Raw genomic sequence first — 27,304 nt, 5'->3', positions numbered from 1 at the left:
TTGGGCACCTGAGCCTCCCAGTGCGCCTGCTCGTCCACGTTGCTCCATCCTAAACCCAGCAGCATCCTCCACACTGCCACCGTGCCCAAAGCCACAGGGTTACTGCAGCCGTAGGAGCACCACGGCACAGTTTTTTGGCCCAAATCCCAATTTTCTCCATGGCAAAGGAAAACCCAATGACCTCACAGCCCCACCAAGGAAAGCCATGAGCCTCCTCAGAAAGGTGCAGCTTTTGGTGCAGTGAAAACCCCATTGTTTTATGGCTGTGCATTGAAGTGCTGATTTAAAGGGGGCAATGGGGATGGGGACAGCTGGGCAACCGGCCCGAGGACCATCACATCCCAGTGGTATGGACGTTTCCAGGACACGGCCATGCTCAGGATCCCACCAGAAGTGGGAAAAGCCCATTTTGCCCTTTGGGGCTCTGCCGGAGCAGGGACCAGGGGCACTGGAGATGGGGCTGTGGGTGTCCTGCCAGCTGGGACAGGAAAATGGGCCGAGAGACCCCCGCAGTCGTGCCTGACTTCACTTGCCCGGCACTCCTGTCCATCTCTCTCTGATTGCCATGCTGAATTTAGGACAGTAGAAATGAATATATTGAATTAATTGCCGTGTAGGGAGGTGGAAGGGATGCTGTTTTGGTGGGGAAATGGGAAGCCAGGCTCCAGCAAGTGCTATCGAAAGCGTGAAATAAAATGAGGTGGGGAAGGAAAGGGCAGCAACTTCCCACGGCCTCTCCTGGAGGCAGGAATGGGGTCACCTGCAAGAGGGGGGATACAAAACTGGGGGCTCACCTGGGACTCCCAAGCCACCAGCGCCCTTTGCACTGGGCCAGCCCTGCAAAATGCAAAATGCAGCCAGTAACTCCCACGACGGAGCAACCCAGGGCTGTGGGGTGACGCGGTGCCATGAGACAGGATCTGGCTGAGCTGCTCCCATGGTGGCTTTGGCTCCTGGATGCCCCCCCGGAGCCAGCCCTGCTCCTCCCCTGCCCCTTTGTGCCACCCCTGGGGCCAGCCCAAGCTGTGTCCCCGCAGCCCCTCCAGCCTGGTGGCCAGAACCAGCGTCACGAGTGCCGTCGGTGCTCGTGGAGGCCACCAGCTCCGTGGGTGCAGGGTGTTTGTGGGGGTGTTCGCCGGCAGCTACCCGCTTGCACATCCCCCGGGTGTCGGAGCACGTTTACACCCGCTGCTGTTACAAACAACACCTCCAGCTCCGAACGGAAGAAGTTGGCGAGAAAAAGTTATTTTTCTCTCCGCTCCCCTCGCCTGTTTAGCAGAGCCTTCGGCAACGGTTGGCGGAGCTGAGCCCTGCCGCTCCCCTCCAGAAGCCGCTTTTTGTACAAAGCTCACACCAAAACAGGCAGAAAAATCTCATCAGCACCTCCGACTAGGCGCCTTCTCTAAAACCAGTCCTTTTCTTCATCTTGCACTTTCAGCTCACGTGAAATCACACACACACACACAACTGTTATTTTCCGGGTTGCTTTTATTATTATTATTATTAAAACGACCTTGAAGCATCAGGCAAGTTGATGCCAGTCTTTCAGGTCAGGTTTTGGCACAGCCTGCTGGTTTGGGTGCAGGCTGCAGCCCCGTGCCCAGTACGGGTACGGCGTGCAGCACTGGTGCCCAACACAAGGCTCCCCACGAGGCTGACACCCACCGAGCTGCCCTGGATTTCTGCTTTTTGGAGCATTTCCCACTTGGCTGTTGTGTTTTTAACCAAACCACACGCTCTGGGTGCTCTGCTCGCTGTTGCTGTGGGACCACGGGCAAGCTCCCGCGCTGGTGATGGTGTTAACGAAGGGAGGTGCTAATTGCACGTGGACAAGGAGGGTGATGAGCAGAGCGGGAGCTCGGCTTTGCACAGGGCTCACTCGTGGAGCTGCTGCCCCCTTGGAGCAGCCAAATCCAGGCACGAAAGAAGAAATGATTTTTAAAAACCGCTGCTCGCTGTGCCGCGAGGGGCCCCTCGGTGGAAGAGCGCCTCGGCTTCCTCCTCCTCCTCCCGGTGTGACCGGCTGTAATTAGAGGAATAAACGAGGCCTCTCCTCCGGGATAATTACGCAAAACACCGAAATCGATCCCTGCTCCGAGCTTTCTCCTCGCGCTGCTTTAAGCACCCGAAGCACCATGCACGGAGCCCGCACGGCCGGGAGGCGGCTCCAAAGGATGCTGCGGCACGGCTCGGCTCGGCACGGCACGGAAAGACACCGAAAATCAAGGCAAGGCACGGCACGGCACAGCAAGGAAAGGCACGGCACGGCACGGCTCGGCACGGGTCAGCATGGCACGGAAAGGCAAAGAAAAGCACGGCACGGCATGGCACGGTTCAGCACGGCTCGGCACGGCTCGGGGCCGCCTTAAGAGCAGGCGAAGGCGGTGCCGACCCTTTGTGGGGCGGTGCTGCCCCCGTGACGCTGCTGGCGGCCGCGCCGTGCCGTGCCGAGCCGCGCCAGAACCGTGCCAGAACCGTGCCGAGCCGTGCTTGTACCGCACCGTGCCAGGATCGTGCCCAGCCGTGCTGTGCCGTGCCTGATCCGAGCCGTGCCGTGCCGAGCAGTGCCGGATCGGTGCCGTGCCGAGCCGTGCCGAGCCGTGCCGGGATGCAGCGGGCGGCGGCGCGGGCGCTGCGCGGGGCTCGGGTCCCCCCCGTGCGGGCGCGCTCGGCCTCGGCGGGACCCCCCCCGCGGGGGCTGCTCTACGAGCGGCACGGGGACCCCGCGGGGGTGCTGCAGTAAGGGGGGCACTGGGGGGGGGGGGGGGGAGAATGGAGGTGCAGGTGGGGGGGGTGCAGGTATCGGGGGTGCATGGCAGGGAGTGCAGATGTCGGGGTGCATTTTGGGGGGTGCAGATATCGGGGGTGCGTTGCAGGAGATGGGGTTATGGGGGAGTGCAAGTGGGGGTGCATTTTGGGGGGGGTGCAGGTATCAGGGGTGCATTGCAGGAGATGGGGTGTGGGGGGGAGTGCAAGTGGGGGTGCAGGTACTGGGGGTGCATTTTGGGAGGGGTGCAGATATCGGGAGTGCATTGCAGGAGGTGGGATTATGGGGGAGTGCAAATGGGGGTGCATTGCAGGGGGTGCAGATAAGTTGTGAGGATGCATTGCAAGGGGGTGCGGGTATAGAGGGGTGCAAATCAGGGGGCTCAGGCTGGGGGTGCATTGAGCTTGTGGGGGCAGGTGTAGGGGCAAGGTGGAGCTGTATGGCAGTGGGGGGCAGTAAGCAGGGGGCATGTATATGGGGTATGTATGGAGAGGGTTGTAATGGGGCTGTTTGGGGGTCCGCAGTGTGTGGGGGTCCTGGGCTTCCCGCCCCCAGGGCAGTGGGCAGGGATGGGTGCAGGTCCCTGGGGGGGGACCCAGCCCATGGGGTCATGCCAGGGGTTGCTCAGAGGTCCCCAACATGCAGGCAGAGCTTGGGGTGCACCCCCAACCCCTTTCACCCATATTTCCACGAGGTGGGGGGGTCTCCAGTGCTTCCCGGGGAGCCTGCTTTCACAGAATTTGGGGTCAGTGGGGAGGTGCTGAGAGGCAGCACCACTGAACCCCACTTTGTCCCCAATTTAGGGGTGTTCAGGGCCAGGAATGAATGCAGGGCCCGAATCAGTGTTGCTTCCTCAAGTATAACGCTGCGGGGTGACATTCAGGGCATGGCAGCTATTCAAGGTTCTCCTGAATGACCAAAAAGTCTGGGAAAAGGGAATTTTTTGTACCTTTTTTTTCAAGAGAGGAAATGCTGAGGATGCGCTGACCCAGCGGAACTGGCTGGAGTCGCGTAGAAACACAGGAGGTGCAGATACGTTATCTGGGTGCACCCAGACCCCGAGCCCCTGTTTTGGGGGTGAGATGGGTGGCTGCTCTGTCTTTGGACCACTCAGCTGGGTACCGGTGCTTATCGGCACTGGTGGCTGCTGAGATTTGCAGGGACGCAGTGGGGACATGGGACAGGAACAGCTGTCCTCGTCCCGCTGCTTGTGCAAGACCCAGCTCGTGCTGGGTGACTTCTCTTTCTGTCTTTTTTTTGCAGATTTTTGGAAATGCCCTTGTGGGTCTGACTTCCCCTAATGCTCTGGCAGGGTGGGATGAGCCCGAAATGAGTCAGTGGCTTCCTTGTGCAATGTTGATGCTTTCCTGTGGAGCGTTGGGTGGTCGGGTTCTGCAGCCTTGGTCAAAAATCTTGCTGTGTTTTTCCTTTAATTATAAAACTGATTTTTCCATGAAAACCCAAGTAGCAGGTTGGTGCTGGGCTGTCTGTGGTGCTGGTCCTGTGTGGAGGCTTTTTGCCCAGATGTTAAACACGCGAGCAGCTCCATCACTCGTGGGCGACCCTTGCCAAAACGCAAGGTTTTGGGCAAAAGCCACAGGTCAGCACGCGTGGCCATGCCCAGCAGCTGCAGAGCTGTACCCTGCAGGTCTCTGATCCCAAACTGCTTGAAGTGAGGTTTTTGGACCCTCCTGGGAGCTTCCCACAGGCTGTCAGTGCAGTCTGGGGTTTGTTTCAAAGCAAAAAGCAGATTCCTGCGTGCTAAAAGCCTTCTGACAAGGGCAGGGGGGTGTTTAATCCAGAACTCCAAGTCTCCAAATCACCCAGGCAGCTTCAAGGAGAGAAGGGGAAAACACTTTGCCGGCACAGGACAAGCTGTGAAGGAAATTCAGTGTATTGTTCCTAATGACACGTACTTAGCAGCATGTAATTGTGGCAAATAACTGCTCTTAAAATTGGCTGCGCGCACACCACCTCCTTCCTTCGCAGAGCCACCAGCTCGTTCAAATGCAGTTCAAATTGCCCTCATCTTGCAAATGGGCGCCTCTGGATGGCTTTGCCCCGGCTGGCAGATAGGTCAGGCAGCAATCAGCTTCCCCTTCCCCTCGGGGCGCGTTGTGGTGCAAGCTGGAGGAGCTTGCTCCATCCCGGGGTGGTGGGACCCCTCCCCGCTGCTCCACATCCTCTTTGCTGGGAGGGCCCCGCTGCCAGGAGGGTGCAAGACCCACGGCGGCCAAAAAACGTTGTGCAATTTTCCCTGTGGCCGTGCAGGGCATGAGGGAGCTGAGCTGAGCGGTTTAGTGATGGGAGGATGTTGGTGATGAGGGGCTTGGCTTAGTGATGGGACCCCGTAGGTCAGGTTGAGGTAGGACTTGATGGTCTTGAAGGTCTGCTCCAGCCTAGGTGGGTCTGTGCTTCCAAGTCAGCCAGCCTTGGGGTAAGGGCATTCTCCTTGGATTTCAAGCAGTCTGGTAGCAAAGGGGCTGGGGTGTCTTCTCCTCGGAGGGGCCCTTCTGTGTGCGGGATGTGTTTTGGGTTCGTTCCTATGATTGATGAAAGGAGGTGCTGGGAGTGGAGGTTTGAGGAGCAGTGGAGGTGCCACGTTAGGTCCTTATTTTTTCCTGCTAGAGGAGATGAGGCTATAACAACGTAGACGGGGAAAATGGTGCTGCTTATCTTAGGTCTGATGTGTTGTGTAGGTCATACAGGAACCTCTCCTCAGTGCCTTAACTGAGTCTTCCTTTGCGTGACCCCACACAGGCTGAAGGAGCTGGAGGTGCCCAGGCTGGGGCACTCGGACGTCCACGTCAAGATGCTGGCGGCCCCCATCAATCCGGCCGACATCAACATGATCCAAGGTAACCTGCCTGCTGCCGGCGCTGCCTTTGAACCCTTGTCCTGCCTCTCTGCATCTCCCCGTGCTCCCCGCAGGCACCTACGCCATCCTGGCCCCGCTGCCGGCCGTGGCGGGGAACGAAGGCGTCGGGCGCGTGCTGGAGGTCGGCCCCGGTGTGACGGCGCTGAGACCCGGGGACTGGGTCATCCCGGCTGATGCTGGACTCGGTGAGTTTGCACCCAGGGCTGGGTGCTTGGCGTGCCCTCCTGGAGGGGTTCAGGACCGGGACTGTGCCCCCAGAGCCTGGCTCCTGTGCATGGGACGCGCTCGGCCACGAGGAATCCTAAAATCATTAAGGTTGGAAAAGCCCTCCAAGAACATCAGGTCCAACCATCCTCCCCCCACCACTATCCCCCACTAAACCGTGTCCCCAGGCACCCCAAGGAAGCGCTCACCCAGGGAGCTTTGGCAGTGCCGTTGCATATGCCAAGCTTTAATTTAGGAATAATTTACTTTTCTATAGTGCAGACCCTTTATGGGCCTTCTGCACTGTTATAGAGCATCGCAGCAATCTGTTCTCCTCTGGAAACAACTGCGTTTTGTCACATCTACTTACGGCTTCCTTAAAGACATGGGATAAAGCATTTAACCTGTGCAAGGTCAGCGTTATATCTCATTACGGTTTTCTCCCTAATAGTGCTCTGATGGGAAAGCTTGGGAATTTATTTTCCAACAAATGCCTCTCGTGCTACTCCGACACGCCAATGGCCAGAAAAATTGTCGGTTCTGGTTTAGCTTAACAGCTTGTTCCTTGCCTATTTCTTCTTAAAAGGCTTTCTCGCTTAATGGGAGAAGGAAAGTTATCTAGTTAAGATCCAAATGTGATATTTTTAAACATGAAAAAAAAAAGTAAATGGATGATAGGGGGTTAAACCAGATATAAATACATAGTCTCTAAATCTAAGTGAATTGGCTCTGAACGTATGGGCTCATCTCTGGGATGTGGAGTGCTCCTGTTAGCTCTGCACACTGCATCCAGGGAGCCCGGTCCCATTACACGTCTGGGAAGTGATGGGGCTGCTCTGGGTGACAGAGCCGCTGTCTGTGGGCAGCAGGGGAGCATCTCCTGCCTCCACCAGGGTCCTGCTGAGGCGCAGGGCAGTGTGTGCCACGAGAGGGCTCGTTTTGCCCTGGAAGCTCAAGACGCAGCATCGCAGTCTTTCAGCACGTGTACGGATGGGGGGAATCTCTTACCCTGTGGTTTTGGGCACACGTCACACAAAGTGGTGGGTAGAGTCCTGACTTTAAGCTCCCTGGTGCACAAGGTCTTGGCAAACATGCTGATGGCTCAGCCATGGGAGATTTGCAAAACTGCCCTTAAATATATGTAGGGAATGAGTGCCTGGGGTGCTCATGCCTCTTCCTCACTGACTTGTGAAGAAAAGTGCAGTGCAAACAGAGCACAGCCTTACCTCCAGCCTGCAAATTGTTTCAGGCACTGCCAGCTTTCTCTTCCTTCACCTATCTAAATATTTTGGCTATACCCATACAGGAAAAGGTTTAATAATTGGCTCTCCGATGCTTAAATTGTCGCGAGGTGATGCTGCAGCAGTGTGAGTTAAAGCTCTGGTGTGAGTCGGGGTCTCCTAACACTTCCCTTTCCTTTCCTTTCCCTGCTGCTCACGAAACGCTGCGATGCCCAGGGACGTGGCGGACACAGGCGGTGTTCCCCGAGGCGAGCCTGCTGCAGGTGCCCAGCGACATCCCGCTGCTGTGCGCCGCCACGCTCAGCGTCAACCCGTGCACGGCGTACCGCATGCTGGCCGACTTCGAGAGCCTGGCGCCAGGTACGTGGCACTCACGGGCCTCCGGCTCTGTGTTCGTAGGGGATTGCAGCTCCAGCGGTCACGGCTGCACCGAAATTCTGCTCCCCAGGTGACTCCATCATCCAGAACGCAGCCAACAGCGGCGTGGGCCAGGCTGTCATCCAGATCGCCAAAGCCACCGGCATCAGGACCATCAATGTGGTCAGGGATAGGTGAGTACTGGGCACAAACTGGGACACGGGAGGTTCCCTCTGAACATCACAAGCCCGTCTGTGCTGTGTGGGTGCCAGATCTCTGGCACAGGTTACCCAGTGAAGCATCTCCTCCTTGGAGATCTCCAAAAAGTGCCTGGACGTGGTGCTGGGCACCCTGCTTGGGGTTGTTCTGCTGGAGCAGGGGTGGGAGCAGGGGACCCAGAGGTCCCTTCCCACCTCAGCCATTCCATGGCCCTGTGAAGGTGCCTCCCAGCCTCTGCTCTGCCCAGCCTCATCCTCAGACCCATCCCAGTGGGAGAAAGGGGAAGGGGACACGCTGCTTGCTGCCTCATGGGGTCTTTTTTTCTCCCCCCAGACCTGATCTCCCGAAGCTGGTGGAGAGGCTGAAGGCCCTGGGTGCAGACCACGTCATCACGGAGGACATGCTGAGAAAGCCAGAAATGAAAGAAATATTTAAGGTACCTTGATGTTGAGCCCCCCTGAGAGACCGTCCAGGGTGGCCCCGCAGTTCAGTGCTTCGAGGAGAGCTGCGAGGATGGTAGAAAGGACAAAAATGAAACAAGCTTTTCCTAATCTCTGGGCAGGCGATGTGATGGCCACACTGTAAATCGTTAGGAAGAGATACAAAGCTAACAAATGGCATTCTTGCACTTCTCTAAGCCACTCACTATTTACCTCGTGTATTTACCCATCCATTTATACAAACATGCCCTGAACTCGCCAAACTCCTAGCCCCAAAGTGCTTTTCACAAAGTATTTCCATACCAGCGACAGACTGAGATGTGCTCCCCACCACGGAGGGCTTTCACCCAAGCTCTCCAGACCAGGACTGAGCCCTTCAGGCTGGAGCTTCCCCTTTTTCTTGCAGAGCATCCCAAAGCCTCGGCTCGCCCTGAACTGCGTCGGAGGCAAGAGCACGACGGAGATGCTGCGGCATCTGCAGTAAGTTGGGCTCTGCCCCATGGCTGGGGTGGCGTGGGCTTGGGACCTGCTCCAGATCCAGGGCACGTGGCCACCAGGGACATCAAGAGCAGATGCCAGTCCTTGATGAGGGGAGATGAGTGAAGTTGTTTTGGAAAATGGGACTTAAAGTTAACCTGGCATCACCATCCTCTTGCTTGTCTCAAACTCTGCCCGTGGCATGAGGCAGGAGACATCTGAGACAGAGGTCTGTCTGGTCCTGGCCACGTGTAATGGCTGGCTGGTTTACGTAGCTGCAAATCCAACGTGTGAGCAGGAGGGCAGCTCTAGAAAGCAGATCCTCAGGGCTTTCTGGTGGAGCCTGTGGTGTGAAACCAGCCTCATCATACAGCGGTGGGTTTGGGTGAGATGGAGGAGAGGTTGCAAGGCCACAGCTGCGTGCTGGGGGCTGTGGGTAACCCAACGTCCCCTTCCTCTCGCAGACCCAAAGGGACCATGGTCACCTACGGGGGCATGGCAAAGCAGCCCGTGACGGTGCCAGTGGTGAGTACTGGGGATGCTCTTGGTGCCCACGGGGGCTCAGCTTATCCTCTGCTGCACTCTGCTGTCTGGATGTCACGTTCAGAGCCCCCAAATTTATTTATTTTTTAACTGATTGGGGCTGTAATGGGACGAGCTGGTTTGCATTCTGGTATGGTTGTGCTTATGGAGGGTTTGGGCTGCTCTTGAATGCCAGCATGGAAACAACCCCACAGATGCTGAGCATTGAACATGCCCTGATGCAAACCTATCTCACACATCGGAGCCACATCTGAGCTCTGCCCTGACGTGAAACCCGGTGTTATCCCAACAAGACGCAGCCCCTCGGAGCTGCTCAGCACTGTGGTGCAAGGTCTTGCTGTCCTGGTTTCAGTTAGCACAGAATTAATTTTCTTCCTAGTAGCTGGTGGAATGCTGTGTTTTGGCTTAGAACGAGAAGAGTGCTGATAACACCCCGATGCTTTAATTGTTGCAGAGCAGTGCTTATACTAAGCCAAGGACATCTCAGCCTTTGCTCTGTCCTGCCAACGGGCAGGCTGGGGGGTGCAGTAAGAGCTGGGAGGGGACAGACCCAGGACAGGTGACCCAAACTAGCCAAAGGGGTATTCCATACCATCTGACGTCATGCTAAACAATATATAGGGGTGGCTAGCCGGGGGGAGGGGGCCGGACTGCTCGGGGTTAGGCTGGGCATCGGTCAGCGGGTGGTGAGCAATTGCATTGTGCATCACTTGTTTGTACATACTATTATTACTTTCGTATTATCCCCATTGTATCATCATTATTATTATTGTTATTATTATTTTTGTTATTTTTTTTTTCCTGTCTTATTAAACTGTCTTTATCTCAACTCACGGGCTTCACTTTCCATTTCTCTCCCCCGTCCCAGAGAGGGAGGGGGGAGGGTGAGCGAACGGCTGCGTGGTGTTTAGCTGCCGGTCGGGTTAAACCACGACACTTGCATTAACATGAACCTGCCAAATTGGGTTTGTCCCAAAGAAGAGCTCTGAGCAAAGCTCCTCGCTGCCTCCTGCCATGCTCACGTGGGCTTGGGAACAGGTCGGGGGGAGGCAGATCTCACCTCCTGCTTTCCGCAGAGCGCCTTCATCTTCAGGGACGTGAGGCTGCGCGGCTTCTGGATGACCCAGTGGAAGAAGGACCACGCACATGGTGAGCTGAGAGGGGCAGGGACCACTACGGGCTACCAGAGGTGGCCAGCAGGGCTGGGGACAGCATCCCATGGGATGTGGCCAGGTAAGAGCAATCCCCTTCTTCCCTCGCAGACAAGGAGAGCCTGAGCAGCATGATGGACACCTTGTGCCAGCTGGTGCAGAGGGGACAGCTCGGCGCACCCGCCTGCACCACAGTCCCACTGGAGGACTTCAAGGAGGCCCTGGTGGCCTCCACGCAGCCCTTCACCTCCTCCAAGCAGGTCCTCCTCCTCTGACTGCTCGCAGGCCTTCCTGTTGGTGTCTGCAGAGGGAAAGCTCCACGTCCATTGATTTTTTTCTTTTGTTCCTTTTTTATTTTCGGGTGCCCACTTCAAGGTTTAAAAGCCTCTGGAAGTTTACCCAGGTGGCACCGTGAGCGCAGGCTGGGGTTGCTTCTGGAAGGAGATTTTGGTCTCGCTTTAGCTCGTTGTTAGTTTTGTTGCAGCAGAAAGCCTCTTCCGGGCCTATCTCAAGGGAAAGGAGCCTCTCTCTTTGCAGATGGACTTACACAGCAAAACCACTTTTTAAAAATATATATTTTTTTTTTTTATTTTTTTTCCCTACACAGCACATGCAGTGCTGGCAGGACTAGAGGAGCGCCCGTGCCGGCTGGAGGACAAGGGGACAATGTAGGGACAGGATTCGGGTCCCCATCCCTGGGTTCACCCCGCAGCTCACCAGCCAGAGCCTCCAATGTGACTTCTGCAATACCTGGACTTGAATTCAGTTTTGCTGCTGTTACTGAACCAGTGCCACTACTGATCGTGTGATGCACAGAGAAACCTCTTGAAAATCAATGTCTAATATATGTCTATTTTTGCAAGATGCCGCCAATAAACTTTTCTGTGCTCAAAGCATCGCGTGTCCCGCCTGCTTCCCGCATTGCCCCAGCAGCCCCTGCCTGTCCCAGTGCTTTCACCAGGCTCTGGCGGGGACTGAGGACTGTGCTGGAGCCAGCTGCTTGCACAAATGCAAACCCTGTGGGAGGGAAAAACTCGCCTTTGCAGCTGGTTTCTTCTTTAGAATCATGGAATCCCAGAATCATTAAGGTTGGAAAGGACCTCAAAGATTATCTGGTCCAACCACCCCCTACCAGCACCACCATCACCCACTGCCCCTGTCCCCAGGCACCACGTCCAACCTCTCCCTGAACACCCCCAGGGACGGGGACTCCACCACCTCCCTGGGCAACCCGTCCCAACGCCTGAGCGCTCTTGCTGAGGAGAAATGTCTCCTCATTTCCAGCCTGAACCCCCCCTGGCACAACTCGAGGCCGTTCCCTCTGCTCCTGTCTCAGTTCCCTGTGAGCAGAGGCCAACCCCAGCTCCCCACCCCTTCCTTCCAGGCAGTTGCAGGGAGCAATGAGGTCTCCCTGAGCCTCCTCTGCTCCAGACCAAACACCCCCAGTGCCCTCAACTGCCCCTCACAGGACTTGTGCTTCAGGCCCTTCACCAGCCTCATAGCACTGCTCTGGATACGCTCCAGGGCCTCGATGTCCTTGTAGTGAGGGGCCCAAAGCTGAACCCAGCACTCGAGGTGTGGCCTCACTGGAGCAGATACAGGGGGACGATCACCTCCCTGGCCCTGATGGCTGCACTATTCCTGCCACAAGCCAGGACACCCTCCCGCTGCAGCTCCTCCATCACCCCATCAGTCACTGGGATTGCTCCGTTCCCCATCCATCCCACAATGTGCCTGCTCCCCCCAGCCCCACACAGGGGGCTCGGTGCTGCTCGTCTCACCAGGCTGGCCCGCAGGCATCTCCCAGCCTGGAAAGCTGGGCTGGCTGCATGGGGGCCATTCACACCCTGCTAAACCCTGCTGTAGGATCACATTTTGGGGCAATGTATGGAGACAGGGATGGCTCTGCCCTGTTAGCACCAAAAACCCCTGAAAGCAGCCATAGTCAACCCAAATCTACATCCTGTGACAGAATATACTTTTACATGTATTCCCCATTATTGAGGTGAGGAGCCAGTCCCAGCCACACTGACAGAAGAGCTGACCCCGCAGACATGCCATAAAGCCCTGTGAGCCCCAATTCAGAACGGGGAGCTGCTTGTGTACAAGTGGGGTTTGGCCCCAAGCAGACACCAGAGAATCCATGTGGGAGCCCTTGTCCAGCTGGGGGAGCTTCGCTGCAGGCTGTGGTGGTGAGAACCCGGGAGAACAAAGAGGGGAAAGGCCCCAGATGTGAAATGAGGTATTTGGGTCCCGCTGGGAACTCCCCAAATTCATTGCATGGAGGGTCAGCTGCTTGCTGAGACCCGAGGCCTGCTGCCCATGCAGGGGGTGCCGGGGGCACACCTGCACTTGGAGCAGGATCCTCACACCAAGCAGCATCCCACAGAACTGTTACAGTGCCCATCTCACATTTTGGGGGGCAAGTGTGCCTTTTGGTGTTTTTCAGTCGGGGGGGGGGGTGAAGGGGAAGGAGTCAGTGAGGTTCTCAGCATTTAATTAATCGATGGTTGTGATTGGGGGGGGTCTCATAGGACCTCACAGGGGTCTTCATAGGAGTCCTTATAGGGGGTCTTCATAGGGGGTTCTCATAGGGGACCTCATAGAGGGTCTTCATAGGGGATCTTCACAGGACCTCATAGGGGACCCTTATAGGGGATCCTCATAGGGAATCTTCATAGGGGACCTCATAGGGGGACCTTATAGGGGACCTCATAGGCGGTCCTCATAGAGGATCTTCATAAGACCTCACAAGGGGTCTCGTAGGGGATCTTTGTAGGGGCCCTCATAGAACATCATAGCGGACCTCATAGAGGGTTCTCACAGGGGTCTTCATAGGCAGTCCTCATAGGGGTCCCTTGTAGGGGTCTTCATAGGGGACCTCATAGGGGGTCCTCATAGAGGGTCTTCATAGGACCTCATAGGGGATCCTCTTAGTAGCCCTCATAGGACCTCATTGCGGACCTCATAGGGGGTTCTCATCAGGGACCTTATGTGGTGACTTCACACGACACAACACACGGATCCACACAGGACCTCAAAGCGGCGCGGGGACCCTCACAGGATGCCCCCATCCCACCCCCACCTTCAAAATACCTCCCCTACAACCGCCTTTAACCCCCCCCTCCCGCCATTACCCCTTTAAGCCCCCAGCCCTACGCGCGGGCGGGGCCTCACGGACGTCCCCCCCGCGTCCCCTCCCGGCGCCATGACGCCGCGCCCCGCCCCTCACCCCCCCTCATCCCCTATTCCCCCCCTCCCCTCCTCCTCCTCCTCCTCCTCCTCCTCCTCCTTCATCCCGCCCCCCCCCGGGCGCGATGCCGCGGGTGTACATCGGCCGCCTGAGCTACCAGGCGCGGGAGCGGGACGTGGAGCGCTTCTTCAAGGGCTACGGCAAGATCCTGGAGGTGGACCTCAAGAACGGGTGCGTGGAGCCGGCCCCGCCCGGCCCCTGCGCGGCCATGAGGGGAGGGAGGGCGGGGGCCGGGCCCCGCTGCCCTGGGGTGGAGGGTGGGGGGTTATGGGGGGGGGGGAGCGCCCGTTGAGGGGGGTTTTGGGGTCGGGGAGGGACACGGGGAGGGGTGGGGGGGTTGTTATGGTAACAAGGGGGTGTTAAGGGGGGTTGAGGGGTTTTAGGGGAGGGTTGGGGGGCGGTTGGGGGAAGGGGGGGTGGGTTTCCATGGTAATAGGGGGTCAGGGTGGCTCTGGGGGGTGTGTGGGGGATTTTTTGGGGGGATTTTTGGGGAAAAGGTGGCGGATTCTGTGGTAATGGGGGGGTCAGGAAGTCTTTGGGGGGATTTGAGGGTTGTTTTCTTTTTTTTTGGGGGGAAGGCTGGGTTTCCATGGTAATTTGAGGGGGTCAGGGTGCTTCAGGGGAGGTTTTGGGGGTTTTGGGGGGGATGGGTGGTTAGGTTTTTATGGTAATCGGGGGTCAGGAGGTCTCTAGGGGGGGTTGGGGGTTTTGGGGTGTTTTTTTGGGGGGGTTAGGGGAAGGGGTGAGTGGGTTCCTATGGTAATAGGGGGGTCAGGGTGTCCATGGGGTGTGTGGGGTTTGGGGGAAGGGGTGACAGGGTTGCTGTGGTAATGGGGGTGTCAGGGTGCCAGGGCCCACTCTGAGGAGGGGGTTTTTGGGGGAGGTATCGGGGTTTCAATGTTAATTGGGGGGTCAGGGTGCCTCAGTCCCCTCTGGGGGGGGGGGGGGGGAGAAGGGTGCCTGGGCCTGTGTGCAATGGGCGGCCTGTGGGGTAATTGGGGGTGTGATGGGGGCAATGGGGGTGTCAGGGTGCCTGTGCACTGTTTGGGGGCCCTGTTTTTAGGGGGTGGGTCCCCACAGCCCTCCCCTGAGCCCTGAAGGAGGGGTTCCCCTTAGGGCACGAGCCCAGCTGTGAAATCCCCTTGGCAGCACCTGCGGCCCTGCTGGGGGGCACAGCCCAGAGCCCCCCGTGTGCAGCTGCCGGGGTCTGCATCCAAACAGCCGCTTCCTCCTGAGCACCCATGGGTGCCCGGCTCATGGGGATGGGGGGGGGGGGGAAACGGGGAGCAGCAACTGGTGTGGGCGGCCTTCCCCCGGCATCGTGCTCGGTTCGTAACGTGTGCTGTTCTAGTCAGGACACCTGGCTGCATCTAGAGCTCTTGGATCCTGCTCCACCAGGACTTGCCTGAGACATTCAAGTATGGATTTTCAAGAGAAAAACGAATTATTTCCATTTCCCCCTCCCCGTTCTCCTGTTTTCCCAATATCTAAAGCCGCCGGCCTAATGAGCGCTGGCATCTTTACAAGAAACCCAACTTGAAGTCTTGTTTAGGAAGACTGAGTGGAATATGGATTTTATTCTTATTAGCCAAGAGAGGCGATTATTTTTGCTTTAAAAGTGGAGAAGAGGAATCTCTTGTAAAAGTTAGTCCTGGAGCACAAAAAAAGGCTCATTAAGCTTTTTGTACTGGTTTTACTGGTAGGTGGACATAATAACAGGTTTACAAGATGAATAAAAGCCAGTGTTCAAACAAACAAGCGTGCACGTGTCAGTGTTTTGACCAACCCAGTTTCAGGTGGTATTGTAGATTGGCCGTAAAATCTGGAAAACAAAGTGCTCAAATATTTCAGTTCTGCTGTGCATCCTTGAAGGTGCAGGGGGAGTTGGTTTTCCTCTTGCTGTATAAAACCTTTAAAGGAAATCTTTCTTTTTCAGGCACATGTCAGAGGAAAAAAGACTTTAATAACAGCCATAGAACTGCTAGATTACGTGTCTGATGCAGTAATGGGTTGTCTTCTTGTTTTATTGAGAAATACCTATCAAGGCCCAGCCCTGAAATCCCAGCTGAATATTTGGAAATAGGCTGGGGGGATGCAGTGTGGGGGCCAGAGCTGATTTGTGCGTGAACTTCAGCAGCCAAAGCTTGAAAGGTCAGGCTTGTGGCATCCTGAGTGTGAGTTGTAATGGGTGCTTTGCGGTGGAGAGGGGGAAGGAGGGCACAGCCCTAAAATATCCTGAATGTGATGCCAAAGTGACTTTGGCTCTGGAGCGACGTGTAAGTTCACTTGGGGGAGACAGAGTTCAAAAGTTGCAGGTGGAGGGATGCAGGAACTGCTAGCGGCTTGTATTCAAATTCCAGTTTGACAACATTTACTCAAACTATCAGATTTTACGTCCTTCTGCTTGGGTCAGTCTCGCGCTGTGCTTTTGCCAGGTTACTCTACCGTTGGCTTTGTTTGCCCTCTGATCCTTTCTCCTCAGCTTATTTTTAGCAGTGCTTAGCAAATGATTAGGAATGACTTCACAGTGTTTAACTTAAAGAGTCTTCCAGTTTCTTCTGAAAACTTGTGGGCTATCTTCAGTGCTCAGCCTGCAGGAGATTAGCCTTGCAGTATTTTAGCAGTTAAGCTGAAATGCTTGAGCAAGGAGATGAAACTGGAATGTGATTCGGTGGAGTCCTAAAAGCTTAGCTGGGTCTCGGTTGCTGCTAATTGTAATTTAAGCTTGCAATTCAAAGCCTGGGAGCAGTGTTTACTCAGGGGAAGGACAGGAAAATTAAAAATCCAGTTCTTGTAGGATTCTCCATTTCAATTTGCAATTTATAGTTGTATGCTGATAGTTTTCATATTTCTCCTTACTCAGAACTGCACTGACAACTGGAGCCGTGCATGGCAGCGGTACGTGCGTTAAGTGACCAGAACATTGGACTTCTCAGCCTGCTTTTTTATCTTCTAAAAACATGCTGAAAGCTAGCAGTAATAACTTAAGAGCTGAAAGCTTCCACTGAGGGCAAAACCAATTTGTAATCTTACCCTAGCTTTAAAAAATAGTTCTACCTGTGTGCTCACCTGCCCTGCATCACCCCGAGCAGCTGTCGAGCACGCATGGCTTCATCTGGTAAAATCCCTGCAAGTTGGAGGGACACAGCTTCTCCAACACGTTGAGGGACAGAGATCAAAGCTAAAAGCTTCAAACTTCAGTTCTTTCATCTCGCCAGGCTCAAAACCTGTGTGTGTTGCCTGAAGAGAGGTGATCTGATTTCCCTGGGCCTTTCCCACCAGAATATTTAATACCCGTTAGCTTCAGTGAGAGCAGCCAGTTTCAAAAAATCAAGTTGGTGTCACTACACAGCAATACCCAGTGCGCCTAGGTGACAGAAGGGTGACCTTCCAATTCCAGTGTTGTTTTTTTTTCCTTTACTGATATTAAGGTGAGATTTTCATTTTCTTTTGCTTTACAGTGTTCAGTGTTCGGTTTTGTTAGAAGCCCAGAGATTGTTGGCGATGTTTGCCATTGTGCAGGAACTTCCAAGAATCACTACCAAATCTTCAGTTATGCTTAAATAGTTTAAATGTTGAGTAATGAAATTTAGATATTTTCAGAGTTTTTAACTTCAGCAACTCATTCAAGAGTGTTGTGTTTCAAGCTGTCTGAAGAGACTCTTCCTTGATGACGCCCAGACTCTCACACTCCTGGTTGTAGCCTCGGTTGAGCAGGAGGACTCACAGAGTGGGGACAGACCGTAAGCTGTCAACAAATTAACTTCCAGGAGCATGTTTTAGGGCTAGAAGCACTGCATTCTTTGTTCCAAATGACACTGAGGCTAAGACTCGATTTTTGCACGTGCCTCTCCTTCCGTGGCTGCTTGTGTTGATGCATGCTTCCCCGATTTCACTCATCCAAAGGGATCATGAGGCGCCACGAGCCAAGTTCATTTCTGTAGTGTCTGTCCACACGAAGCAATTGTTGTATAAAGCTAAGGAAGCTGCCAGCTTGATCTGTCAAGGGCAGGACAAGAGCTGAGCCAGGTCTCTTCCTTCTCCTTGGGATCTGCAGAACAGCTGAGGAGCAGCCACAGAAGTCACAGGTTGAGCTTGGCTGGACTGGAGGCACTCCTGGGAATCCTGCAGACTTCCAGCAGGCAAGGGCAGGTGGAGCAGCTCCCAGGTCCTCCTGGCATGAGATTAGGGCTCTGGGCTCTACCCATGCATGAGCAGTGGGGGAAATTTGGCACCTGGTGAAAGCCAGAGGTGGGCTTGGGGCAGGCACTTGGTGGGCTGGCGTGGAGAGGCTGCGGAGCCAGCTGGGAAGGATGCGAGGGGCTTTGACAGCACTAGGTGGGGAGCAGCTGAAAGGGGACAAAAATGTTTTGTTTTTTTTTTCCCCTCTAATTTCAGGTATTAAGCAATTTCAGAAAACTGCATTTTCCTTCTTTTTGGATTATTAAGAAAAAAACAACTGCTAGGACACCAAGTCTGCTGGAATTGCTTGCTGTAAGGACAGCCTTTTGTAGCTTTTTCCTCTTTTTGATCCATGAGCAGAAAATGGTGTAGCTTCACATTATCCGGAGTAAATTGCATTGACATTTTTAGTAAGTAGTTTTATGCCGCATATGAAGTAGTAATAGTAGACATTTAAAAGAAGATTTACTTGCACTGCTGTCATATAACAGCGGGTTCAGATTGCTGTAGTTAAGGCTGTGTCAGCAGTCGTGTCTTTCTGTGGTATAAAACCGTGCTTCTGAAGGTTTTTGATTCGCAGTTTTGGATCATATGGTGCAATATTATACATATTTAACAGGTGGATCGGTATTACTTTCATTTATGAGCGGTGTGGGATATGATTTTTCGTATTCTTTAATAGCCAGCAATCTCTTTCAAGGTTTGTGTAAGCTTGTCCTGTGGTTTTTGTTTATTTGTTTTTTGTTTTTTTTTTTTTTCAGTAACTGGAAGTTGTATCTTGTAAATCCTGCTTTTTTCCTTTTCTATTACAGTAACATCTTATTCTAGGGCTACTTGCTTTTTATGTGCTCCCAGGTGAAAAGAACAAACAGCGCAGGGTAAATGTTAAGCATTTCCTTTTGGAACAAGTGAGGAGAAATGTAATGCTTCCACCGAGACAAAATCCTCTCGGTGGGACCTTCCTGGGAGTGTTGGGGGGAACAACAACAAAAATGCAGCCCCCAGGGGAGGGAGGCCAAGTGCCTGGGCTCAGCCTGTGGATGTTGGGCTGTGAGGTGCTGCTGATGGGGCTGTGTTTTGTCCAGTGTGTGGTGTGGGGGACTGTGAGCCTCCCAGGGAGCTTCTTGGGGGTGTTTTTGAGAGGAGCAAGTTCAGTGCCATGCTCCGATCAAACTCAGACATCCCTCCGCTACGCCAGCTGTGTTTCTTTGTCTGGAAATTTAGTGTCTCGAAGGTGCACGGCGGGTGCCTACCAGGCACTTCACCTTGTAAGTAATTGCTTTTAGGTGACTTCTCATGTAAACGTAAGAGCTTCTTTGCTCTATTTTTGGAATCGAAGCAAAGAGAGAAGGAAGGTCCTATTGGAATGGATTTATAATGACTGTGATTGTTTCAGTTATAAATCAATCACACATTTTGTTTGTGCAGCTATAGAGCTTATGTGAGATGGCAGCTACCTCTCTGCGATCTCTGGATTCTTCCCTAGCTCTCTGGTTAATGCGGGTAGCCTTACCTAGAAAAGCTGTAGCTGCTGGCAGCTCATCGTTTGTTGGAGGTAGTGATGATGCTTAAAAATTTAGTGACCTAAAAGAGGAGGCCAGCATTTTTGTGTTGTGGATTTGTTGTTCTGGATGACTTAAACCACCAGCACTCACAAATATTTCCCCCCTTGGCTTGCTAAGACCCGAGTTCAGGGTCTGTGTTTGCCCACAGCAGCCAGAGAGGTCTCAGCCAGCTGGAAAGAGGCTCCGGTACTGCCCAGGGCTGCAATAACACCAGGTATCGCACGGGAGGCTCTGAAGCCTGGACTTGGGTCTTAGGTAAGTGAAGGAGAAATGATTTGCAATTGCAGATAGGTGCTGAACTCTGAAAAATGGCGCTGTGATGCTTTCTGTCCTCTTTCTCAGACCCATTTGGGCAATGGGCGTTTCATACAAGGTTGTTTTTTAAAATAGGTGTTTAACTCTGCCCGTGTAGAAACTGGCAGGATTGAGTTCTACTCCAGTGCTCCAGTGAATTTGCTCTGCAACTGTAAGCAAGTCACCAGCTTGTCCCTGAGCACCAGCTGTAAGAAATTATTTAAGAAACCTCTGCTCAGTCTTCTGAGGTCTGTAGCCAGCAGGGATTAGGCGCTTGCAGCAGCCTGACGTTCGCACTGATGTCTGTGGCACCTCTGAAGATGAAGCTGAAAATGTTGGCTTTAACTTCCCAGGCAAGCAGTGGTCTGCAGGCATCTTTGCATTTCTGACAGTAGGAAACAAATTCCTGAAAGTTGATGTGAATGTTGGAAGTAAGCACTTCTGTTATTTTTTTTTTTTAAATTTGCATATTTCCTCTTGCACTTGGTCTGTCTGACCTCAAAGCATGAGCAAGGCTAATTTGGATGTTCTCAGGCACAGACCTTCTCTGCTTTCCTCTGGACCTGCACCCGGTGCTGCCCTTACGAGGCATCTTGGCCACAGCTGGACTCCTGGTTCATCCCAGGAACTCGTTCCTGGTTACTGTTGCTGGGTTTTAAGTCCCGTAGCAAGGTTTGGACTTCTCATGCTGTCTGAAAAACTAGGATGTTAGAAACTCACTGGGCATAAAGCGCTTTTTCAGCAGTGTATGGGAAGCTGCAGGTATTTCAACAGGTATAGGATCTGTTGTATGAGCATGTTGCTTTTCCTACCCAACTCAGCAGTATTGTCAAGAGCAAAATAAGTCCAATTAAAAGAAAATTCCTTCTTCTGGCTTGTCTTCACTTTTTTTTTTTTTTTTTTTTTGCTGGATCTTCCATAGAGGTTGTGCAGACAAAGTGTATTTACAGAGGTGGTTGAGTTTTTCCATTTAAAGAGCAGGAGTGATGATAGCTGCCCAACAGAACCAGGAATGGGCCAAGAGGCTCTTCAAAAACCAGGGTAAATCTTAATCCGTGGATTTTATAAACTGCGGTACCTGTTTAATCTGTGGATTTTATGAATTCAGTACTTGTTATACACAATTTCAGCCTTACTGCTGTTGAGCAGACATATTGCCTATAGCAGCAAAGCACCGTCCATTGTGGGTGTAGTGCTGGTGGCTGTGACCCGCAGGCTGCAGCTGGTGTTATCTGCAGGATGGCACGAGAGAGGTCCCCTGGGGGAGCTGCAGGATGGCACGAGAGACGTACCCCGTGGGGTTCTGCTGCCCTGGGCTGAGCTGTTTGCAGTACAGACACCTCCCGGTCACTTCTGAGCGATTCTCTTTCCCACCTCCCCTCTCTCTAGGTATGGCTTTGTTGAGTTTGATGATCTGCGAGACGCAGATGATGCAGTTTATGAGCTAAATGGTAAAGATCTTTGTGGGGAGAGAGTGATCGTTGAGCATGCCAGAGGCCCACGGCGTGACAGCAGTTACGGTTCTGGACGCAGTAAGCACTAAAATGCATTTGTATCCGTGACTTGTTTTAAATAAAATATTCTTGCTTGTTTTTTTAAAAGTAACTTAAAAAATATTTTTATCTATGAAGTTGTGCATAGTGTTTTGTAACTGTAAATGTAACTGTTGATCTGAACATTTAACTTGTTTGTTGTATTAAAGTATTTTAATTGATAAATGAATAAACACTTTTTCTTGTGCTATTTTTATTATTATTATCATTTCGTTTAACTATTTTAATGGTTTATTTGCAATGTGATGTTTAACATAGATTTAACAAAGACCTCAATGTTTTAATTAAAAGAGTCCTTTGAGGCTAAGATGACTGCCTGTTCCATTTGCTGACCTTGGGTTACCTTTCCATGAGTGGCTCTTTGAACTTGTGGCCCTTGGCTGACCAAAAAAGGAAGCCATGTGACGACCGCAACCTTTTTCCATTAGACCTGGGTGGTGAGGATCCCAAGGGTTAGAGACAGATGAGATTAATCTGAAATAGGTGCCTGAAAATCTTTATTCATGTCAAATATTCAGAAAAGCTGTAAGCAATGTAAGTAACATTAGTCAACTGGCTTAATTTGGTTTCTTCTTTCAAACTTTTTTTAAAAAAGATAACTTAAACTTAATTGCATGTTAATCTTATCATAATTGTAACTCTGCTTTGTTTTAACTATGTGCTTGCAATAGTTCCTTTTAATGCTTTTTATCTTCGTAACGTTTTATACAAGGGGGGTTGAATTTAGACTAGCGGGTGGGTGAGTTTTTAATGGATTTGCAACCATATGGGGCAGAATGTTTTTGTCTGGGGGTGTAGAGTGAGTGCTCCATTTCCCTAGTTGAAGTACTGCTGTCTGCTTGTCACCTCCTAAAGGTGGATATGGTTATAGAAGAAGCGGAAGAGATAAGTACGGTCCTCCTACCCGTACAGAATACAGATTGATTGTGGAAAATTTGTCAAGCCGCTGCAGTTGGCAAGATCTTAAGGTATGGGGCCCCTTTCTTTACCCTTACTCTATTAAAGAGCACAAAGGGTAAAAAGGTTAGCTTCTGTTTCATTGAAGAAAACTCATTTACACCTGTCTTTTCTCAACTCCAACTTGTTAGCAAGTCTGTGTGCTCATGTGCATACAAGTAGACTTGAAGTAAGGACATCAGTATTGACTTAAGGTGTGCTATTTGCATATATGGAGTCGTTAATGTTGCGTGCAGCACTGGGATTTGCACTTGCAGGCTTGGTGTCGTTGGCTGATGGGAGAGAAACATTTTTCCCTAATAAATCAACATCACGTACAGGTGATTTTTATCTTCTCTTTAAGCCCTGTCAAAACAGACTTCAGTCAGGCCAGTGGTAGGATTCACTAGAGACAAAGGAGTTTGTCCTTGTTAATTGGGCTTTTACCCATCAGCTTCTAAGGTGCAGGAGCTGTTTGGGAAAGATAGCATCGTTCTTACACAACCTATGCTGAGAATTTCCACCCCGTGAAAAGCTGTCTGAAGGCAGCTTTAGGGAAAGGATGCTTCCAGAATGAGCAGTCGTCCAAAATCTCTGCCGAAAGTTAATATTTTCTCCAAGTCTGAAGGAATGGAAAGTGATTCTCAGCAGTGGAAGTGTTGGGTAACACCGTGTAGACAGCAGGACCTCTGAGCGCCCTGCCGCTGAAGTGTTGATTTAGGATTATCTGCATCGTGCAGTGGGGGAGCAGGACAGGGAGCAGAACTCCAGCAGCAGGTGCAGAAGGGCAGGGCTTCCTTATCAAACCTAGCAGCAATGGTTAAAAACACTTGTTCTTACAGGAACGCTTTCTTTATGGTTCTCTTTTAAGGATGTGTAAAATTTGTTCTAAACAAACTTTGACGTAGTACAAAGTGGTCTGTAGGTGACTGTAACACTAGTTCAGGTACGTACTGAGATCACTCCGATGTCTTTTGTTAACGCTTCACACCATTGATAGTTTGTCTTTGCTTCGGGTATTAAAAATTGTAAGTAGAGCATGGCATGATTAATCCTCTCCTGGATGCATTGCTTTTCTGACCAGCTTTCGTTTCAGTGTACCTCAGAGGGGAGTAGCTGGGTCAAACCCAAAGGGAACCAAGTTGTGGGAGCTGTTCCCATTGCAGCCCGAGTCCCCGGGGGCTGAGGTGGCCCCGTGGCAGCTTGCTGTGAGCAGGGCGGATGTGTGTAGTAGCTGAAGTCAGGTAGCATGAAGTAGGGAAGTTAATTCAGCTCTTATTTGTGTGGGGTTTTCTTCCAGCAGAATGAGATGAACGCCCTAGGTAATTGAAAAGGGAAGTCTGCTTGCTGATAGCCTTCTTGCCTGTGTGAGGCGTTTTTTCATATTTAACCTTTAAATACATCACTTCTCCCAAGTTACATTCAAAAACATGATTTAGAGAGCGTTTTATTTCTTGAATCACTTCTGTAATTTGAAATTTATCATAGTCCTGGCCATATTGATATTAGATACTGGGAGACGTTAGATTATTTGTCTCAGAATACCAACGCTGCCTTAGTTCTAATCACACAAACTGTGTGAAATCATGGTGCACTACTTGGCTTGCTCAGAAATTTTGGCTTTAGTTCTGCAAATGCTGTTTGGTTAAAACCCTGCTGATGTCAGTGTGACCAGAAGAGGCTATGCAAGGCTATGCAGGCATCAGTGCAGAGATGAAGAGAGCCTGAGCCTGACTCTGGATTTGAGGCAATGGTTATTCTGTCCTCTTCCTCCAGGATTATATGCGTCAGGCAGGGGAAGTGACATATGCAGATGCACACAAAGGAAGGAAAAATGAAGGTGTGATTGAGTTCAAATCCTATTCTGACATGAAAAGAGCCCTTGAAAAGCTGGACGGGACAGAAGTAAATGGCAGAAAGATTAGATTAGTGGAAGACAGACCTGGATCAAGACGGCGCCGCTCTTACTCCAGAAGCCGAAGCCATTCAAGGTATGTCTCCTTATAATGTACTTCGGGCTGAATCTTACTGCAACTGCATGAATGTGCAGCAGGTTCCAAAATACCTTGGAAATGCTCAGAGTTCTCAGTAAACCTGGTTTTGAGAATTTATTAGTTACCAGGAAGTAACAAAGGGAAATGAAACCTCAGAGGTGTTTTCTTTGGTGAATGTGGGTACCGCTAGCTAAACACAGGTACAGCTAAACACCGTGTGCTGCTGCTGCTCCCAACTGCGGCGTCTAGTCCTTGCTGTCTTGCAGAGGAGCACGGCGTGGCAGGTGGAGCTGTGCCTGCTGAGGGAAACAGAAGGTACTTTTAACACTTCAGCTCTGAACATGGAGTTCTGCTCCAAGCACCAGGACTAACAGTTCTTCCTCGGTTTGGAAACCCCCACCTCTTCCCTGTTTCTAGAGATGTACTGCTTTCTTTGGATGACTGAGAGAAGTGCTTCAGCACAGTGCCGTATTCCATTTTGGGATAAAACTTTGTTGTAGTAAAATTCAGGCCAGCTTCTACTGTTCTTGGAACAATTTGCTTACAGAATTAAAGCCTGTTTTTGTGTGGGTTTTCTTCTTGCAGTCAGTTGTGATTCCCACTCTTCTCATGTCCTCTGCACTCATGAGCAGTGTGTGCAGGTCAGCAGCTAGCAGCTCTGTAGCTGCCTCATAGCAGTGAGCTGCAAAGAGAAGTGTACCTATTTCTGCCTTTAGCAAAGGAAATGTTGGCGTGTTGTGTCTCTGCCTAGGGAATCCAGGGTTTCTCAGAAGTTCAAAAGATCTTTGCCAAATGTCATTGAAAATAGCCTACGTACTCAAAAGCTAAAGGGGTAGGAGGATTTCATGCCATTGGCAGACCAATTTTATCTGTCCCACTTAAAGCTGGGTGAGAAAATAGTGACTCTTAGTTTACAAGTAAGTTTTAAAGTTTCATGGAAGGCTGCAGGCAAACAGGTTGTGCTTTTAAAGGATGGAAAGTGGAAACCATCTGAGGGTGCTGCCCAACAGCATTCCATACTGGAAGAGCAGAGAGCTTTATCCTAATGTGTCGCTGTAGTCAAACCTCTGACTTGACTGGGAAAGGGTTTCTCACTTCAATAGTTCTTTGAGATTTGCAGTGTTGCATGCTTGCAGACATGGCAGCAGGGGATGAGCCCCAGGGAGAAGGGTACTCTACATTTGTAACTTTGTTGTGTTATACACTCCTCTTTCTGCTGCTCAAAAGGTGCACTAATACTACGGGCTTTTACCCACGTGGGTCCGTGAGACCACAAACTCTCCATGGTCATGTGTTAACACTGAGCTGACTGATTCTGTTCCAGGTCTCGCTCTCGAAGCAGACATTCTCATAAGAGCAGGAGCCGCAGTGCCAGTAGCAGTCGCTCCAAGAGTAGATCAAGATCCAGGTATGTCTTTGTGGTGGAGCAAATCGGTTTACCCACTTTAATGAGAAGCATCATCCTAAATTTGCAGTGGGAAAGCTGTTTTTCTTTTCCCTAATGCACGGTATTTGAGTGCTAGTCAAATCCAAGCTGCACTAAAGTGTCGCCTTTGTACTTCCAGGTCTGTGTCCCGTTCCAGAAGCAAGAGCCGTAGTCGAAGCAAGAGCCGTAGCAGAGGCCAAAAAGAGAAAAGCAGGACTCCAAGTAAAGAGGATAAAAGTAGGAGCCGCAGCAGGAGTGCAGAGAAATCACGGAACAAAAGCAAAGATAAATCTGAGGGCACTGTCCATAACAGTGATGAGAAAGCAAAGAGCAGGAGCCGCAGCAAGGAGAAGAGTAAGAGCAGGAGCAGGAGTGGAAGCAAGGACAGAGGAGAGACAAGGGGGAGCTTGAGGAGTCGGAGCAAGGAGAAGAGTAGAAGCAAAGACAGGGAGAAGAGCATTAGCAAGGCTAGAAGCAGGAGCAAGAGTAGAGACGAGAGTAGGAGCAGGAGCCACAGTAAGGACAAAAGGAAAAGTAGGAAGAGAAGCAGGGATGACAGCAGAAGTAGAAGCAGGAGCCGCAGCCACAGCAAGAGTGAGAAAAGCAAGAGGCGCAGCAAGCGGGACAGCAAACCAAGTAGCAAGAAGAAAAGGAAGGACAGCCATGAGCGGTCCAGGTCAGTCTCCAAAGAAAAAGAGCATGTAAAATCAGAGTCTGACAAAAAGGAGGCAAAAGGGGAGGGTGAGGATGCAGCAGCTCATCAGGTGTCTCGCTCCAGGTCTAGGTCAATTTCCAAGTCCAAACCAAATGTCAAATCAGATTCTCGTTCCAGGTCAAAATCTGTTTCAAAACCTAGGTCCCGGTCCAAGTCTAGGTCTAGGTCTGCCTCTAGGTCACACTCCCGATCACGGTCAAGGTCTCGCTCCAGATCCTAACCTTGCTGCACCCATGCTTGGAACGGTCTGAGAAGTCTTTTGTACATGTTTGGTAGTTGTAGCACAAGTGATTGAAGTAGAAAACATGTCAATGCTGTATATTTTTAACTACCCTGACGGTGTGTCTGTCACTGGTAACTGCACTGCTCCCTCCCTGTAATGCTCCCTGGTGCAAGGCTGTTCAGCTCACGTACTCTCCTGTAGAAAGGTTCTCTTTAAATATAATTCTTCCTAGAGCACCAAAATTGCCCTGTTTTCCAGGAAGAGCCTTACAGAGAATGAGCAGTGCTCCTTGGTGGGTTTATGAGATTGCAATGATGACTGATAGGTAGGTACGATGGCTTCAACAATCTTTGCCCTTCAACTGATGCCCTTTGATGTATGCCATTTAGTGGAAGTGCTAGTCCTAAGTTTCATACTACTTTTGTTTCATATTTTTGGACTTAAAGTTGTGAATAGCACAGTCAAAAGGGGGAAAAAAAAAAAGGTACTTGCAGTAATCTGTAGGGAAAAGTAGAGTTCCATATTCTGGTATTGTGACAATATCCTTGTTTTATATTAAATTTTTTTATTTTATTTTTCCCCGTCTTGCAAAGTACAGTGATCCCTGTTTCCATGAAATTTGAATAAAGACTATTTTTGCTTGATGACATTTGAGGGTGGTTACATGAAGTTGTGTTGTGATTGTTGCTGCTTTATATTGATTGGTGTAAGCTTGAATTTGCAGAACAGTTACTTAAAGAATGGGTTCTTCTCTTAAAAAGCCACTTAATATCATGTGTAGTCATGGCACTTGAATACAATCCAGTTAAAATAACTTGTTTCTCCAGCAACACTTGCTGCGTTGTTTAGAGCTGTAACGTTGCAATAAGAAGAATACATGAAAATG

The 27,304-nt window shown here is 51.4% G+C and overlaps 2 protein-coding genes across 2 annotated transcripts; both read left to right on the top strand.

The window, feature by feature from the left end:
• Positions 1 to 2,470: 2,470 nt before the first annotated feature.
• MECR (mitochondrial trans-2-enoyl-CoA reductase) lies at positions 2,471 to 11,144 on the top strand. The gene is made up of 11 exons (XM_084300547.1): positions 2,471 to 2,739; positions 5,528 to 5,625; positions 5,699 to 5,830; positions 7,307 to 7,450; positions 7,539 to 7,641; positions 8,000 to 8,102; positions 8,513 to 8,586; positions 9,048 to 9,108; positions 10,203 to 10,275; positions 10,389 to 10,537; positions 10,885 to 11,144. The coding sequence occupies exons 1-11, from the start codon at positions 2,609 to 2,611 to the stop codon at positions 10,906 to 10,908; spliced, it is 1,092 nt and encodes a 363-aa protein (XP_084156673.1). The 5' UTR covers positions 2,471 to 2,608; the 3' UTR covers positions 10,909 to 11,144.
• A 2,448-nt stretch (positions 11,145 to 13,592) lies between these two features.
• Positions 13,593 to 26,932, top strand: SRSF4 (serine and arginine rich splicing factor 4). Its single transcript, XM_084300857.1, has 6 exons — positions 13,593 to 13,701; positions 20,961 to 21,103; positions 21,980 to 22,092; positions 23,837 to 24,051; positions 25,379 to 25,462; positions 25,620 to 26,932. The coding sequence occupies exons 1-6, from the start codon at positions 13,595 to 13,597 to the stop codon at positions 26,413 to 26,415; spliced, it is 1,458 nt and encodes a 485-aa protein (XP_084156983.1). The 5' UTR covers positions 13,593 to 13,594; the 3' UTR covers positions 26,416 to 26,932.
• The last annotated feature ends 372 nt before the right edge of the window (positions 26,933 to 27,304 follow it).

The sequence above is a fragment of the Netta rufina genome (assembly GCF_964035555.1).
Source record: "Netta rufina genome assembly, chromosome: 23".
NCBI lineage: Eukaryota > Metazoa > Chordata > Aves > Anseriformes > Anatidae > Netta > Netta rufina.
The sequence above is the reverse complement of the archived record's forward strand: the minus strand, read 5'-3'. Positions and strand labels throughout refer to the sequence as shown.

What these genes read in the sequence shown, in the direction of transcription:
- MECR (XM_084300547.1), top strand. Translation starts at nt 2,609, where the DNA reads ATGCAGCGGGCGGCGGCGCGGGCGCTGCGCGGGGCTCGGGTCCCCCCC. An exon ending in AAATGAAAGAAATATTTAAG is followed by an intron (nt 8,103 to 8,512) that starts GTACCTTGATGT and finishes TTTTTCTTGCAG; the next exon opens with AGCATCCCAAAGCCTCGGCT. An exon ending in CCTTCACCTCCTCCAAGCAG is followed by an intron (nt 10,538 to 10,884) that starts GTCCTCCTCCTC and finishes TTCCCTACACAG; the next exon opens with CACATGCAGTGCTGGCAGGA.
- SRSF4 (XM_084300857.1), top strand. Translation starts at nt 13,595, where the DNA reads ATGCCGCGGGTGTACATCGGCCGCCTGAGCTACCAGGCGCGGGAGCGG. An exon ending in CAGTTACGGTTCTGGACGCA is followed by an intron (nt 21,104 to 21,979) that starts GTAAGCACTAAA and finishes CACCTCCTAAAG; the next exon opens with GTGGATATGGTTATAGAAGA. An exon ending in GCAGTTGGCAAGATCTTAAG is followed by an intron (nt 22,093 to 23,836) that starts GTATGGGGCCCC and finishes CTCTTCCTCCAG; the next exon opens with GATTATATGCGTCAGGCAGG.